Raw genomic sequence first — 18,855 nt, 5'->3', positions numbered from 1 at the left:
CTTAGTCGGCCCCTCTCTGCTTCTGCCCGGCCGGCTCGGTCTCCCCCTAAGTAAAGCGTGCGTCTGTGTGCTCAGGGATTTGACACTGCTATTCAAGCCCCACCGTTGCCATGGCGCCGGATGCCTTATAAGGCCAGCGGAGTCAAAGAGCACAGAGTGGGCCACAGCTATGGCGCACACACACACATACACACACAAATGCAGAACACAGTCCTAGAGAAAGAATGCCTGACTAGCTGCTTGCCCCCCCCCCCCTCACCCCCCCCTGACCTCAGGCCACAGAGAGCGCGGGAGGAGTTAACCCCAACACTGCCGCAAGACAAAAAAGGGGTGTAACGGTCACAGTGAGCCGTTGGACGCCATGCTCGTCTTGCCCACTTGGCTCTAATCCTCAAGACTTCCTGCGACATTGTTGACCCAATAATATCAGAGAGGGTCTGTTGTTATTGTAGCACGACTTGTGAAAAGGCGAGGCGATAAGGACGGGGCTCCTTTCACACCTGCTGCTCACACTCACTTGAGGGGGGGGTCCCAAATCCCCCTCGCAACACCCGGCTTGCACGCGCTGGTCACGAGGGCGCTCAATGTTGAAGAAATTTGAAAAGGTTCAAAGTGCCCACACAGTTTTTTTTTTTATTTATATGCAAGGGTAAGAAGTCATTTGTTGTTCTTACATATTATAGTGAATTACCATAGCAACTACTATAGCCACTATATTGTAATTCATTATGTCCTATTCTGTCGCACTGGAAAGAATTTTGTTGAACATATTAACATAAAAAAAACCTGAATTTCATGTTTGGACAATTAATACTAGAGAACAACATCAATAATAATTTTTGTTAATCACGTCCATGTCTAGTCTACATTATCTGATATATAAAAAATGGGTTTATTGTGGGATGGCTCCGGCACCCCCGCGACCCATGTGAGGATAAGTGGTACAGAAAATGAATGAATGTGTCAATTTAAAACAAAAATTGACAGCTTCATGTGTGGTATTAAAAAAAAAGGTTTAGAGTGGGATGGGCTCTGGCACCCCCGCGACCCTTGTGAGGATAAGTGGTACAGAAAATCAATGAATGAGTCAATTTAAAATAAAAGTTGACAACTTCATGTGTGGTATTAAAAAAAAAAGGTTTATTGTGGGATGGGCTCCGGCACCCCCGCAACCTTTGAGAGGATAAGTGGAATAGAAAATGAATGAAAGAGTCAATTTTGAACTAAAATTGATAGCTTCATGTGTGGTATTAAAAAGAAAAATGGTTTATTGTGCGCCTTTGTCTGCCAATATTCGAATTTGTCATTTGGTTTGTTGACATTTTTTACCTGTTGAAATATAGGTCGCATGCATACAGATTGTATTCATACTAGAGATGTATTAATTAGAGATCAGATCTATATTGACATATGAATGGACCCCAGATCTGACTTGGTAAGGATCCGAAATGGAGTGTGCACATTGCATAACAAAAAAATCGGAGGCAAAGAAAGCGGAATAGATCTCCAGTGAGACTATAGCCTTATATTCAATTCCCCAACAAAACTACTGGTAAACTTGATTGAGGCTTTAGACAATGAACATAAGGTAACTTAAGCCTATACATCTGTCACAGCCAGACTCATTGTGCATGGATGGACCTTTTGTTTAGTGAAGAGGTTATCAGTTGAGCTAAGCTGTGAGCTGAATTAGTGCTGCCTTTTAAGCTGCTTGCTGCAAAAGCAGGCATCGTGAACTGTGGCTCATTTTCACCTTTCAAGACAAAATAGGAAATGAGATTATTCATGCTGTACAACACCAGGAAGACTTCAGGGATAAGAGACATCAGGCTATGTAATCACCAAGTTGCTGCTTCCACTTTTGGTAAAGGAGGTAACAAGTTTGTTGACCAGACTCATCAAGACTGTTTACATTCAGGCATTCACATATGAAAGTTGTCTCTTTCTATTTCTAAGCCAAAAGAACAATGGTCCAGAAACGTTGTTGTTTAACTCCTTTGCCAAAAACAAAAAGTTTAAAACAAGCGATGGCCCCAGAAAGTGTTCTACATTACCAACTTTGACCTCTGACTTCAAAGTTCACCATTTGGCCCTAACATTTCAACAAACATGAGAGAAACAGGTTTTTTTTTTCGGACATACCGTATTTTCACGACTATAAGGCGCACTGCATTATAAGGCGCACCCTCAATGAATGACATTTTTCCATATATAAGGCGCACTGTATTATAAGGCGCACTGTCTATTTTGGAGAAAATTGTGCCTTATAGTTGTGATAATACGGTAATTGCTATTGACTTCCAGGTATGAAGCACTCACTACACAGTCACCTCTAGAGCCAGCCATTGTTGAGGTTTTGGATTTTTTTTGTATAAAATCTTGCAGTGGGGGTGGAGCTATATGATGGAAGATTTCTTAAACTAAGATGGCATCTGCATATTTAACAGTATTGTTTCAGTTCAGGCGTTTGTGTTTTTGAAATAATATCCTACAGTGGTGGTTTTTCATTTTTGGTTTTCTGTTTTTTCCATATATAAGGCGCACTGGATTATAAGGCGCACTGGATTATAAGGCGCACTGTCTATTTTGGAGAAAATTTAAGACTTAAGTGCGCCTTATAGTCGTGAAAATACAGTAGTTCTTATTGGTTAAACTGAAATGTTTTCATTTGAAAGGTCTATTAGTTTCAGCGTATAAAAGCTTATTATTTGGAATCTTTGTTTACAACGGATGTCCTGCCCTCCACCAATCAGTCAATTACGCGCTCATTACTTTGTCTTTGTCTACAACTCTGTAGGTTCCGTAAACGATGGTTGCTACCACTTACACCACCAGAATAAACAATTCCCAGCAGATTAGGGGAGGGGAAATCGCTCCCTTACAATTCTACACCACACGATAATCTACCAAGATAATCTTATCGCCACTTCTAAGAATCTGGCCTTTCTTGACTTTCATTGCAAAATGCTCTGTTTAGATCAAATGTCAATACGCTGTTACCAAGAACTTAGAATGACCTGTAGGTCATATTGTCAAATTTTGTCACTGTTGATAAGTTTATAGAGTTCGTATTTACTACTGTTGTGTCTAAAACATATAATAATAATAATTTATAATGATTTTTTATTATTATTATTATAGTGATTGCTGTCAAACTCCCCTTTGAAATGGATTGGATGTGCAACATGATCATTCACCAACCCTTCAGGTAAGCCTTTGGGTTTTGTAAATGAGTTACAACAGGCAAATAAGTATCACTTTGCCTTCATTTGCTGGTGAAGAAAAATAAAGTACTACTATGTAAGAGTGACTTGTGCTCTTTGAACTGCAGGTCAGGAATGTGGTTGCTCTCAGCATGAAGTTAACTTCAGCCGAGTCGTCACATTCTTCTTGCAGTCAGGAGTTCACAAAACAGTAGCAGAGCGCCACTTGAGTACTTCACACTAAATTGCGTACTCTATAAAAATACTTCATCTGAAATTTACTAAGATAACACCTCAAATTTAAACACTGTATGAAATGGAAATGTTCAAGTAAATAAGTTCATGTATTCTTTTAATAGGTATAGTGACATCTTCAAAATTTTAAAGATATGTTGATGTAAATTAGCATAGAGGTTATGGCATTAGAAGTTTAGTAGTACATAGAACAGGTAATAATGGGTATTCAAATGGAGAATGTGATACTGTATTGCACTTGAAAGGCATCCTTATATTTTTGCTGTGCTACGTACAATAACATGAAATTAAATTTCATACCATAGAACAGGGGTAGGGAACCTATGGCTCGAGAGCCATATGTGGCTCTTTTGATGGGTGTATACGGCTCTCCTCTTTTTAAATCATCATTTTTCTTTATTAGACTCTGCTGCATGCCTACTCTTATTGATTAGCAACAGTGAAATAATGTTCTCCAAATAATTCCGTCTTTTTTAAACTTTCAAAGTGGTGAAATAAATATTAATGCTCACATTTTCCTGTATTTTTACTTTTAAATTGTGAGTATGGCTCTCAATGAATAATGTTTGAAAATATGAATTGTTTATGGCTCTCTTTGTCAAAAAAGTTCCCGACCCCTGCCATAGAATATTCTATTATAGTACACACATTTCATCCTTTCATAGTATTTGCTAGTCCTTTCGCATTATATTTTTTAATGATATACATTCCCACAATGATAGGCAATATCTGTGGGGTCATTACTATCATGGCTCTTTGGTAATTTAAATGGTAAAAAAATAGAATAGAATATATAACAAATAACCCTGTAAGGGTTTAATGAGTTGAAGCCCTGCGCAATGCCATGCTGTGGCCACTTCTATCATCTTGACAAAAGAAAACAAAAGCCTTTTGATAATGAGGTGTCTGAAAACATTTGCACATGCTTGCTTTCTTTGCGTGTGCGTGCACGTGTATGGTGAGCAAGGTTAAGAGAGCAGGGGTCAACATGTGGCAATGACGCGGTGCAGCAGGAAGCGCATGTTTTGTGGTTTGAGTGCAGTTCTTTGAGGGCTTGAAAGATGTGATGATAATGATCACAACTTGCATAAAACTTGTGATGTTGCTATATATTATATGAAGTTTTCTATAGTTTCAACAGAGTACAATAACTGTCCATTCACATTTTGTGTATTTAAAACATCTGTAATGCCTGGACTATTGATTTGGGATCAGTTTAATGAGGCTTTAACTTGGAAAAGTAATTTTATAGTTAGAGCACATGACTCCCTGTTCCTTCCTTATTAGACACAGACACCCTTTGCCCCAAAGAGCCAGCTTTTACTCTCTCTCTCACTCTCTCTAAATCTCTCTCTCTCTTTCTCTGTTTTACATCATGCTCTCTCATTCCCTCGTAACACCCTCCACACAGAGGCCTTTGACCTGGAGGCAATGATAGAGCAATTGAGAATAAACAGGGCAAAGGAACCTGCCAAAGAAAAACATCTGCTTGGGTGAGCACTGAGCACCACACAGCGTCCAATCAATAGTCCGCCTGCTCCACGCTTAGAATCTGCTGCAAGTGGTGGGAAAGTTCCCATTTGGTGTGTGTCGTTGTCATTCAAATCAACTGCTTCAAGACCACTGTCAACAAAGTCATTGTCGAGGGTTGGCGGAATTTGCTGTCCTTGTTGTAGATTTAACTTAATTTTTCATGTCAGATCCACTGTATTTATTCTTGTGCACATTTAATGAAAAATAATAGCACACGCAAAAATGTGATCTTTTAGATTAAGTTAAAAATAGTTAATAATGGAACATAAAAGTTAATTAATTTTCCCCTATTTTCTCTAACGTGCACTTTTTTAGTGGCGCTTTGGGTTGAGATGGACCTTAGCCCAGTTAAATTTTGTCCATAGGCAAACAAACTTTCACATTCATGCACATCTGTTGATAACAAGTGTACTCACTGAACCAAATCCACCTTTTATTCATTACGAAACCACATTATAGTTATATGAACAATCGAGTATATACAAAACAATCAAATACTTGATATATCATATTCATTTTTTAAGATTTTATTATCCAATATGGCTATTAGTGTTGGTATTAGTGCCGATTCTTGAGTAACATGACGTTACATGCCGACACTGTGTAATATGTACTATTTTTTTTGAGATTCCAATTGTAGTTTCTAATTGGTGGTCGCCCTACCCAAGATGGCTGCTAGTTATGCACACCACCGTTTAAAAAAAATCCCAAGATAATGATAGATGTCCAATCAATTGGCATCAAATCATTTTTCTGATGAAAATTTGAATGAGTTCAACAGTAGTAGACATCTAATTCATTTGAAGTGGGAGGGTGGCACTGAATGAGTATTCACTGCAAACCCTCCCACTTCAAATTAATTGGATGTCTTGCGCCGTAAATAGCAGGCAATGTGTTAAGTGAGGTCTGATCAAGCCGTGGTAGAAATTGTTTTACATTTAAGTGAGTATGCAGGCATTTATTACTAAAAAATATCTTTATATTAGTGGCATTGGCCAATAGCACACAGCTGGGCGTCGGTATCAGGAGCCAAAAATGGTATCGGTGCAACATCAGTGTAAGTGTACAAAGTAAAAGTACTTATTAAACTTCTGAAGTCCAGTAAAAGTAAAATAATACAAGCTCAGAAATGTCAAAAACAGCATAAAGTAATATTGCAGACAATATTATATTGTAGATGAATATTTGCCGTCTATAATATGAAATACAAATGCTTTTCATCATTCATAAAAAATAGAAATATTCCAATCTTTTGTTTCTTGTAATATAGTTAATTATATCACTGAATGATCACGAAAGGAAAAAAAAATATAGCCAAATTTACATTCAGTACTTCAAAAAAGTTCAATTTTACATCTTATAGTTACACACCCAAATAAGAACCAAAACACTACCAAAAAACACCAATATTTGGATTTTAAACTTCACAAAATGTTAACCAAAATTCCCATTACTATCGCAGATTATGCTGGGACAATGGGCATCCAAATCATTTTATTTTTTTATTTTTTTAGGAGAATTAAGGCCAACCAGCTTTTATTTAATGTTTAACTCTTGAATCCAAAATGATTACTGCTGTCAGGCTGTCAATATGTTCTCAGTGTATAATCCAGTTGGACGACTGTCTCCATGTAAGGGCTTTACAGCCTACGTATTAGCATAACACTCATTGCAGCCACAACATTTTTTGTCAAGCTTCTGACCTCTCGCTTTTGTAAATCTTTGCCCAATCTGCTCTGTTAGTGTGCCCCAGACATGCGCTAAAGGTCAAATAAGGGTTCTTAAGACTATCAACCTAATCTGCTCAGTAAAGATGACTCAAATGCTCTAACGTGATTAGGAGAAAACCCCGCCCCTTACAATCTTTCTTCGTTAAACACCTTAGTGGCGTAATCTAGCAGCCACGAGTAACCTCGTTAGCTCATTTCATCAGCTGCTACTCTTGACAGTGATATTATGTATACCTACATCTTTAACAATTCATACATTTTCCGATCTGCTTATCCTCACTAGGGTTGCGGGGGGTGCTGGAGCCTATCCCAGTTGACTTTGGGCCAAAGGTGGGGGACACCCTGAATTGGTGGCTAGCCAATCAGAGGGCACCCTAAGGGCAATTTAGAGTGTCCAATCAGCCTACCATGTATTTCTTTGGAATGTGGGAGGAAACCAGAGTACCCTGAGAAAACCCACACAGGGAGAACATGCAAACTCCACACAGATGGGGTCTACAGGTGCAATGATACTAATCAGTCCTCATTGATGGTAATCCAGACTAGCGTCAAAAAAATGAGTTAGTATGACATCATTAAATCTGCACTCACCATTCGCTCTATCTTAAAGGTCAACAGCATGTTTGCACACGACATTGTCTGTTTGATACAACAAGAGTTGAGCAGAGGTTGTGACCATGGTGTAATCTTAAAAAAAAAAAAAAAAAAAAAGAACCTTTGACTCACTCAAACGTTAGACATAGAACCTAAAGAGCAGGCACACAAAGAGGAAAGATAATTGTATCATCTGCTCTAATGGTAGCAATTGCAACAATAGTGGCTATGACCTGGACGCAATGGGGGAGCGGCAAGGACGTGGCCTTTTGCGCCGACCTTTGTTCAGGAAACGGCGCCCCGACCAAGAGTCAGGGCGCCAGGGACCGGCCGACTCGTCTGCCACTGTCAAGCTTCAATTCACAGCCCTACACAACAGCCAGGCATCACCCTGACCCTGTGGGCGTGACACCCAACCTTTGCCTTAACCTCCTGACCGCCATTCACAGCTGAATTTGACCTGTTTGGGTGGGGCAGGGCACTGGGTCAGCCCGAGGGGATGAGATGAACGAAAGATGACTCGGGGATATTGAATGTGGGGAAGACTAACATTGGAGAACTATCATACGAATTAAAAAAAATGCTCATAAATAAGAGAAACTTCAAAACACAGCATGTCAGTAAAAATGACTAATATTGGGACTTCTACTTCTGTGCTGTATTGTTGCCCCCTGGCTGGAATGGTACAAAAGTCTGCCTTAATAAATACTAATATATTATTGGCCGTTGGTTAGGTTTATTATCCAAATTTTCATTTTTGGAGGTTATGTCTCATAATCATGCATACAAAATATTTTTACTTTGCGCCTTTCCCAGAGGAGGCGTCACAAAGTGCTTTGCATTTGTATGCACATTAAAAAACAAATGGGTCGCTGCTGCCAAACCACCTGCCCACTATTTTCTTTAAACATATACATTACACTGGTCTTATGTATACTATATAATGTAATAGGTCATTTCTAGTATTTTCCTTTAAAAGAAGTAAGCCTGACAGCATAATGGTGCTATGAAATACCATACCAAGTGACTTTAAAATTATAGCAGACAAAAATGTAAACACAAATATATCAGAAATGTCCAAAAAAGACCAAATATCGAAAAAAATTCTAATTAGTCTCCTTTCCAAGATGCCTTGGCTCCTCCTACTTTAAAGAGAAGATGATGTTACACCCAGAATAAGCTTTAGAATGTTTGTAGTTTGTTAGCATGCTATCTGTCGGCTTTCTATTTTTGTTTTTGCCATGTGATCATACTGTCATTCTTTCAACATGTTTTAGGTAGTTTAGCACAAGAAATCTATATATTAACACCAATTCTGGTTGTGACATCACAACCAGAATTAGTGGGAAAAAGTGGGCAATCTTCAGTGCATAGTTTTAGGTGGAATAATGATGAAATGGTTAAAAAAATCAGATACATTTGTTTTCAAAATTACATTAGTGCATAATTTGAAATTGTTGACATAGTCACTATTTCAAAGCAACAATTTTAAGGTGTTAGATGAGTTGACTCTGCGAAAGTGCAATAACATCACAGAATAGTCTCTTCCCTCTTCCAATCGGAATCTTCCCCTGTCTCCCTTGATGTTTCTCTCTGGATTTGCTGACTCTCCATCATGGCAGCCAGTTTCTGCTCCAGCTTCCACACCTGCTCTCTGTATTTTCTTCGAATGTTTCTGTAGGAACTCAAGGCCTTACTGAAATGGAAACATTGCAATGCGACTCAGTTTCACTAGCACATCATTTCTGGAATGACAGGATAAGGTAGATTTTGTACCTGTGAGCCTGTGCGATCCAAGCAACATGTTCGTCACTATCCCTGCTGTCTGTAAACGTTGCATTCATTGAGTCATAAACTAAAGACAATCTCTTCTTTAGGGCTTGTTCCCTTAAAGCAAAAGAGGAGATGAATTTTAGAATGTTCATTCCTGAGGCAAATAGTCATTCTCAACAGGACTGATGGCTTGGACCGCGTTTTATTTCCTCTAAGCTAGTTAACAAGAGTCCAAGCTTGCTTATGACAACTACTAAGAAACCGTATGCTTATTACTGACCAGCTCACCTATGAAGAAGCGCCTGCAGCTCTTTCAAAATAGGCCTCGTCCTCAGCCCGATCACGTCGTCATCACTGCACAATTTACTCTGAAACATTGAGGAAAATACACAGTCTCGGTTAACAACATTGCACAGATTGTATAAATATAATTCAGCGTTTTTTTTGTCGTACGCTGAGCGTTTAATGGCCAACTGATACGCTATTTGAGACTGTTTTAACAAGAGTGAACTGCACGAAGATATGTTGTGTTATGTCCTTGTCCTTTGACCGTGGCAGAGGTGTGAAGAGCAGCACTAATCTAAAGACCTTGTTTAACCAAAATATCCTTTTCAGCCTGAAGGGATTCTCTGCTTTACTCGCTGAATGTATAATTTCCCATGTGGGAAAGCCAGATTTGAATCGGGTCTGTCACCGAAGACTAATGTCCTGCTCCCTCTTGTACATTTCACCTTGACTTTGTGTAACTTCGAAAAAGTACAGGCAAAATGTGCTGCTGTTTGTACTATCTACCTGTTGTTCAGTCTTGAGCTCTCCTGGCTCTTCTTGGAGGTTTTCGGAAACGCATGCTCCGGAACCTTCTTGGGATTTTTGGGTGGCCACACTCCACTCTAGACATCTCAGCTCTTTCTCCTTCAGACGAATAAGAGCACGCAGATCTGACATTTCCTCCTGGATTAAGCAAGAAAATACGTTCACAATGATAATCAACAACTGTCTTTCCGGTTTTATTCAAAGACGGTGACTCGTTCATAAAACATAGTGGGAAGGTGCGCATTGACCAGAGGTAGAATGAGTTTATATTTATAAGCAACTGGTTAACAAATGGCCTAAAATACATGAAAATACAAAATCAATGCCATCCCAAATAAATGTTTCCAGCTCCAACATCACATTTATTTGAATTGATACTAAAATGGCTTTTTAGAAACAGTAAAACTGTTGCCCATTTTTGTACTGCTGGATTATTCAGTATCTTCATAATTAGTCTTGACGCATTTGGTATGTTGAAAATTTGGTCCAAGGACAAGTACATTTACTCTTATGAGCTATATGTTTTAATATTTCGCATATAGAATATTTTGAAAGGGCGGCCAGGCAAATGAATGATTAGAACAGGTTCTAAATCAGGGGTGGGCAAAGTATTCCACAAAAGGCCTGCAGGTGCTTCTTGTTTTTAACTGTCTGTGCTGGATTGGTTGGACTAAAAACTCGCACCCACAGCGGCCCTTTAGGACTGGTTTGCCCACCCCTGTTCTAAATTGTCCTGTAATTGCCAAAGACAGGTAACTACACATTCTGGTGGCTTTTAATCAGCTAATTCTGTAGGGAACTAAATAAATGAACTAATCTTTTGAATTGACTTTGTTTTAATAAGTATCATTGTACCTGTAGAATATTGAACCAAATGACCTTAATTCACACTGATGGAGAATGTAGAGTGTTCAACCATATATAATTCAGTTTTACCCATAAAATGTATTTTTCAATATTTATAACATAAATATGATTGTGGTTACTGGTTATGTCAGGTTAGAAGACAAGGTTTTACTGGCCCTGGCGGTTCATTACTTCAGTAAATGTATCTTCAAATATCCATTTTTTTACTCAAACTCAGTTTTATTGTTTTTATATACATTTTACTGCAGAGGGAAATTATTTTCAAGCTTTTGACTCTCTCCAGATTCTGTATTTTTGATATTTTCATTCATTTAGTCATTAATTTTCCGAATCACTTATCCTCACAATGGTCACAGGGGTGCTGGAGCCTATCCTAGCTAACAATGGGCACCAGGCACCCTCAATCAGTGCCCAGCCAATCACAGGGCACTTAGAGATGGACATCTATTCATGATCACACTCATACCTAGTGTTTGTGCAATGTAGTGTTTAACCAGCCATCTCTGCAAGTTTTTGGGATTTGGGAGAAAACCGGAGTACCCAGTGAAAACCAATGCAAGCCCAGGGAGAACCCACCTGGCATCAAACCCTTGACCCCAGAATTGCAAGGCCGACACCGTAACCACTCGTTCACCAGGCGCCCCAAAATATTTTCAATCATTCTTATTTATTTAATTTTAAAAGAGGTAACTTACTCTAATCAACTAACTGCATTTTGTAGTGTCCTGCATAGGGATGAATTGGTTGGGAGATAAAATGTCATCCAACTACATATACACCTGCATAATCTAGAAAATAAATGGCATTTTATTTATTTTGCTAAGAAAAACAGGTTAATCTGGATGTGTTTGCAAGCAAAACTTTGTTTTTTGCCATGATTACAGATGTCCCTGAAGTGGACACTCTTACCCTGGCTGTGATCAGCTCATGGAACAGATAATTCTTATCTCGCTTTCTTTCAGCAGGCTTGCTGCTCTCTTTTGATAAGTGTCCCACTTTCAGCCCAGCAGGGTAAACGGCATCCAGGGTCATTTTGACTTCTGCTTGATGTGGACGTGGCCTCGCGAGGCCGATGGCTGTCCGGTCAACTTTCAGCCTCTCAATTAACTGACGGAGTGCGACCTCTCGATCAGTCAGTTCAGGGGTTCTGCAGTTACAAATGCCATTGCTTTTATTATTACCTTGACGTGCCATGGATTCCTTGAAAACATCACCTCCAGGTTGTATGCGTTTCCACCTCTTCGTTCACGTCTCCTCTTGTGAAAGAGGTCGACAACTCCTCGCTAACCATTTTCCTATGTTGGGGTAATGGATTTCCAAATTGCTGCGAGTCATCTACACCTGCCAAGGACAAAAAAATCAACAACAGTTGTTGTTTATGGACAGCAAGCACACCCTCATTGCTTTTACATAGGTAGTAAACAATTAAAATTGTCCGAAAACCTGCTCTGGCGGTCTGCAGAAGAAGGCTTTTTTGACTTTGAGTGTCATAAAGAGACAAAAGTTCACTGTAGGCACCTTCACACTCATCACTGGTGAAAAGAACAAAACAAAGCATAATGTGACATGATTTTGTGTTCCAGACAGGGAAAGGGTTATGTTATATTATGTTTCAAGCGTGTTTTATTTGTATACCAGTATCTGAGCGCCAGGTGCATAGCAGAGCAGTCAGCCTCTAGCCGCTTTAGCGTCACGCTGATCTGCTCGCACTCCATCGTCTTTTGTTCCAAAGCAACAGTCAGGTGATCATTCCTGGCCTTCAGACCCTCAATTTGTCTGTAAAACACCAGAGGGATGATTGGCTACTTTTATGGTGCACCAGGTGTAGTGAGAAATTACAAGATATGGAAAGATATCATTGCTGTAAATGCCGCAGGTGTATATAGTCTTTACATGAGTATGTTTTGTTCTGATGGGCTTAGACTTTTGTGCCTTGCATTTGAAAATGGGTACATATGTAATTTATGCTACTTATGTTGTGAGAAATCATGATTTGAATGGTTTTACAAGGTCGGAAAAACTTGTTGTTTTGTAAAGAAAAATATTAAGTTTAAATGACCTTATTTAAGATAAATTCTTGAGGGCCAGGTGCAAGTTGAAGAGGGGGGGGGGGGGGGTCTCGTAGCTTTGACTTATTTTCTTTTCGTATTTGGGTTTACTACATTAAATCTCCCAACTTGTTCCCAAATTTAGTTATAAAACATCCTGACTCCCAACTCAGCCGTTGCGGCAAATTGATTGACTGTTCCATGCATACCATTACTTTGATCCATATGACTGACATTTTCATTAAAATAGTGACAGGAATTAGTCAATATATCCATTTGGCAAGGCAGAGGTCACCAGGTAGCTCTTGTAAATTTAACTCAATGTTGATGGGATCTGATTTTCTCGAAAGCCAATCAAAATATAAACAAAGATTTACAGATGCAAAGTCTTCCATATATAGCAGATTCCTCATTATTGGGAGAGATCATTGACATGATTGTTGTCTTTAAAGGGACCAGCAACACCTAGTATAACTAATTTGTGTAAAAGATGGTTGTTCAAAGTACTTTGATATGCAAATAGTAAATTTCTTGGACCTCTATTAATAGAAAAGAATAATATAATAAAAACACCTATAACATGTAATTTAGTTGTAGTCGTCGTAGTAGTAATCGTCCTCATAGTAGAAGTTGTCATAGTAGTAGTAGTAGTAGTAGTAGTAGTAGCGGTAGTTGTAGTAGTAGCGGTAGTAGTAGTAGTAATAGTAGCGGTAGTAGTAGTAATAGTAGCGGTAGTAGTAGTAGTAGCGGTAGTTGTAGTAGTAGCGGTAGTAGTAGTAGTAGTAGCGGTAGTAGTAGTAGTAGTAGCGGTAGTAGTAGTAGTAGTAGTAGTAGTAGCGGTAGTAGTAGTAGTAGTAGTAGTAGTAGTAGCGGTAGTAGTAGTAGTAGTAGCGGTAGTAGTAGTACTAGTAGTAATAGGAGCAGCAGTACTACTACTACAGTAGTACTGCTGCTCCTATTACATTTTATTAGTGGTAGTAGTAGTGGTAGTAGTAGAAGGAGTAGTAGAAGGAGTAGTAGTAGTAGTGGTGGTAGTAGTAGAATGAGTAGTAGTAGTGGTGGTAGTAGTAGAATGAGTAGTAGTAGTAGTGGTAGTAGTAGTAATAGTATTAGTCATAGAATTAGTAGAAGTAGTAGTAGTCATAGAATTAGTAGAAGTAGTACTAGTCATAGAATTAGTAGAAGTAGTAGCAGCAGTAGTAGTAGTAATTGGAAGTTGTCAACATTGACGATGCTACTAACCTGTTGAGCCGTTCCACCTCAGTCTCCATGCTAACTGGGCTTTGGCAAGGACTTCCAAACATGACAAAGCTCAGAGGGGAGCTCTCACCTCCTGACGATAATGATCCACCTGTAGCTCTTCTGAGAAGTAAAGGAGAATTTGGAAAGGAAGAGCAGGCCCTTTCTGCATTAAGAGGCCCCGTGATGCTCGAAGATCTGGCTGAAGGAGAGCAAATGGCAGACCTCCATCCTCTGTGCTGACCCTCCTATTGAAAGAGAAGGGTATGACTTTTGAAAAGTGCAACATTGACCAACCCATATCAAACAAGTTTCTCAAACAGCAACCTTGCTCTTGTCCTCCTCTACGTGACTGACACTGTGTGCTCTTTGGAGTTCTCCCCGTTGAGCCTGTAAGGGAGAAGTGCCAAAATGCTTTTCCGTGACCATCTCCTGAAAAGTTTCTTTCGCCGCATCTGATGGAAAAGAAATCCCAAATTCCTTTTCCATCTCCTCCAAAACCTGAATGAACCAAAGGCCTAAAATGACTGACAAGCATGTGCGATCACATAGGAGCATTGAAATGTTCATTGGTTGCTATTTCAATACTTTGGAAGCTTTGGCCCAGCTGTCTTGGGCTGCTCTCAGATGCTCTTTGGGTTTTTCTCGGTCAGAGAAGGCAATGGGGGCTGCCCAGGACCTCCTGCAATGGATGGAGTCCTCCACGGCGGTCAACGCACCCTTGAGTTCCGTCCACATAAGATTACTGCCTCCTAGTGGGATATGTGTTGAGGTGCAATTTCATATAGTCATGCTTCAATCGTGCTGTTTATTTAACCCAGGGGTGTTCAATTTTTTTTTCTCCAAAGGCAGTATTTAGAAAAATTCGTTCCACTTTCATTTTTTTATACGGAAGGTTGAAAGGGGGTTTAAAAAAATTCCCAAATCTGTTTTTTTTTTAATTGAGGTAGAGTTGTGTCTTTATTATTCATTTGGACTATTATTATTCATCCATATAGCGAAAGTTTTTGATTGAATAATAAAGACAAAAATCTGCTTATGTAGTTGATCCGCATAATTTAGACACCCCAGATTTAACCAATGAGTAGAATAGGATAGGAATTTAAAAAAAGGTGAAAAGACAAATATAAAGTGCAAAACCTTGGTAAAGCCGTGAAAGTTGATAGTTAACATCAGTAGCACTGTTCTTTTCTGGTCTACTTCTCACTAGCCGGTGCGAAAGCAGATCAGGAAAGAGAGGGCTGGGTGGTCTTAAATCACCTGCTTCACTGCAAAAGAGCAAGGTGGGAGGAGGTTATGACAACAGGGATTATTGTGAAGCAAGCAACTGTATTAATCAATGAATTTTATGATTGGGGTATTTTTTAAGCAGTGGTTTACTGTTGTGGTATTGGGTGGAAAATTGATGTATGCATTTAAATGAATTGGACATCTGTCGTTGTCAATGGCATGCAATGAGCTAAATACTGTGAGAAACAAAGTATACTTTAGTGTCACAACCAGACTGGATCCTCATAAGGTTTGCAGGGGTCGCTGTAGCCTATTCCAGCTGACTTTGGGCGAAAGGCAATTTGGATTTATTTAATGTAATTCCTGTAATTTAGCTTTTATTAACACATTATTAATTGTTAAATGTATTTCTAATGATGTGGAAAAAGGGAGACAAAACCCATAGTGAATATTCATTTAAATATATATAGATTTTTTTTATAATTTACAATAATTATTGTTCATATATATATATATATATATATATATATATATATATATATATATATATATATATATATATATATATATATATATATATATATATATATATATATATATATATATATATATATATATATATATATATATATATATATATATATATATATATATATATATATATATATATATATATATATATATATATATATATATATATATATATATATATATATTTCATAAACATAAATAGCCATATGCAATATTTTGAATGACTGTCCACAGCAATGAGAACGAAAGGTTAACCTTCTATTTCATCTTATTAAAATTCATTCATTCGTTTTCTGAACTGCAACGGTCGTGGGGGGTGATGAAGCCTTTGCCAGCTGACTTCAGGGAGAATTGGTGGCCAGCCAATCGCAGGGCACGAATCAAATTCATTTGAATTTTTTTGTTTCTAAAACAACAGTGTCTTATTCACACTACCTGGGTGCCTTGAGTGAGCCCATTTTTTTGCTGACTTCAGCGATGATACTGAGAAGTGTGCCCACTTCAGCTTCACACTGAGCCAACTCAGCTGGCGAAGGCTCCACTTGTGGGTAAAAAGGTCTGTGGTCCGAGGGGGTCATCAGCTCCTTGTCACTGCAAGGTCCTCTATCCAAGCTGTCACATCGGACCAAGCTGAACTCCTGCAAAAACATGCGCTTTAATTTTAACTTAGTACTAATTTACATGCTCCACTCAAATTAAACAAATACATGACATGCTGAGAGAGAATACCCAAAGTGTTAAGCAAAGTATCCCATATTTTTGTTTTAAAGAAGTGTGCCCCTGATTTTTTTTGAATGGCGCTGTGATTTTTCATTCATTTTCCGAGCTGCTTATCCTCACAAGGGTCGGCCGGGGGTTGTTGGAGCCAAAAAAACAGGCAATAGGTGGGGTAAACTATGAATTAGGTGATATGAGACAAACCTCACACTCACACTTGTAACTAAGGATAATGGAGTGTTGTGACTTGTTTAACCAATTTACTGTTCATGTCTTTAAAGATCTTTAGAGGTGAAATCTCCCGCGCTCTCAAATGTCTAAGATTTCTTATTTGCACCTATTGTTTTTGAGTAACGGAAAGGGGGGGGAACTAAAACATCCTGGATCCAACTTCCTGCCTGTAAAAATATTTGTGCATCAAACAAAATTGTACAAACTATACAGTATTATAGCAACACTGTTACTTATATGATTTTTTTTTAAAGCCAATACAGTGAAGCTCCAGGTTTAAGCACATCTACTATACTTGTTTTGGAAAGATCCTTGAATTCCTCTATTAAAATGCATCCAGAGAGAGAACAATAAGGTTACATTCCTGTTCTGCACGACTATTCCAAACATCCACGAGATGGAATTCCAATACCTGACATGTTTTCATGAAAGCACACACTGGATATATGGAATGTATTTAACAAAGCATGCAAAAAGAAATATTAAGATAATGCACAATTATAGAAGTTTCTGCTCATGCATGACATGATTACATTGGGATTTATTTTGCTTGTCAATGCATTTGTCATTTCAACAACATTTTAGCTCAGTGCTTAATTGAAAAGTATTGTGATGTCATTATTTCCAAGGTTTTTTCAACGTATTAAAACATATAGCTTGAAAATAAGTAGGGAATCATTTTTAATGTGACTTACCTCCATACTTGACAATTGAGAAGTTGACAGCCGCGATGAAATTTCTGCAATATAGTCCCTTCCCTCTGTGAATTAACAGTAAAAAAAAAAATACTACATTGTAACTAAAGTTTTTACATGGTGCTTCATGTCCATTAGAATGTTAGCCACTCTCCTCATGTCTACCCACCAGTGTTTAGTCAGATGAATGATGTAAGTGGAAAGTCATCCCCACCCATTCCTCGTCACTTTCTGTCCCTTCGTGTCCCTTCCTGTTTTGTCCTTGAAATTTTACACTGGTGTAAATGCTGGGTGCGAAAAATTTAGGGATTAATCTTTACAATATACTTTTGTCTAATGCCCATACTCGCATTAAATTGGATTTTAACATTTTAAGTGTGTTTTTGTCATCTTACATACAATTGAACATCTTACTCATATATATATATATATATATATATATATATATATATATATATATATATATATATATATATATATATATATATATATATATATATATATATATATATATATATATATATATATATATATATATATATATATATATATATATATATATATATATATATATATATATATATATATATATATATATATATATATATATATATATATATATATATATATATATATATATATATATATATATATATATATATATATATATATATATATATATATATATATATATATATATATATATATATATATATATATATATATATATATATATATATATATATATATATATATATATATATATATATATATATATATATATATATATATATATATATATATATATATATATATATATATATATATATATATATATATATATATATATATATATATATATATATATATATATATATATATATATATATATATATATATATATATATATATATATATATATATATATATATATATATATATATATATATATATATATATATATATATATATATATATATATATATATATATATATATATATATATATATATATATATATATATATATATATATATATATATATATATATATATATATATATATATATATATATATATATATATATATATATATATATATATATATATATATATATATATATATATATATATATATATATATATATATATATATATATATATATATATATATATATATATATATATATATATATATATATATATATATATATATATATATATATATATATATATATATATATATATATATATATATATATATATATATATATATATATATATATATATATATATATATATATATATATATATATATATATATATATATATATATATATATATATATATATATATATATATATATATATATATATATATATATATATATATATATAT

General features: G+C 36.5%; 2 protein-coding genes across 4 annotated transcripts in view; one reads left to right on the top strand and one right to left on the bottom strand.

The window, feature by feature from the left end:
- babam1 (BRISC and BRCA1 A complex member 1) overlaps nt 1-18,855 on the top strand; it is a 29,214-nt gene that overhangs the window by 5,132 nt on the left and 5,227 nt on the right. For all 3 annotated transcript variants that reach the window (XM_077716249.1, XM_077716247.1, XM_077716246.1), the window contains one exon: nt 3,142-3,208. The gene's annotated coding sequence lies outside the window, so the exon portion shown is untranslated. The remainder of the gene's footprint in view (nt 1-3,141; nt 3,209-18,855) is intronic.
- On the bottom strand, nt 8,034-17,631 carry ushbp1 (Usher syndrome 1C binding protein 1). The gene is made up of 14 exons (XM_077717176.1): nt 17,460-17,631; nt 16,252-16,454; nt 15,196-15,323; nt 14,644-14,807; nt 14,377-14,556; nt 14,059-14,300; nt 12,404-12,544; nt 12,212-12,300; nt 11,983-12,109; nt 11,678-11,915; nt 9,881-10,039; nt 9,377-9,456; nt 9,092-9,202; nt 8,034-9,011 (listed from the first exon to the last, which is right to left on the bottom strand). Exons 1-14 carry the CDS (start codon nt 17,463-17,465, stop codon nt 8,846-8,848), a joined length of 2,034 nt encoding a protein of 677 aa, XP_077573302.1. The 5' UTR covers nt 17,466-17,631; the 3' UTR covers nt 8,034-8,845.

The sequence above is a fragment of the Stigmatopora nigra genome, chromosome 5, assembly GCF_051989575.1.
Source record: "Stigmatopora nigra isolate UIUO_SnigA chromosome 5, RoL_Snig_1.1, whole genome shotgun sequence".
In the NCBI taxonomy this organism is placed as follows: Eukaryota; Metazoa; Chordata; class Actinopteri; order Syngnathiformes; family Syngnathidae; genus Stigmatopora; species Stigmatopora nigra.
Note: the sequence above shows the minus strand (reverse complement) of the source record. Positions and strands in the feature narration are given on the sequence as shown.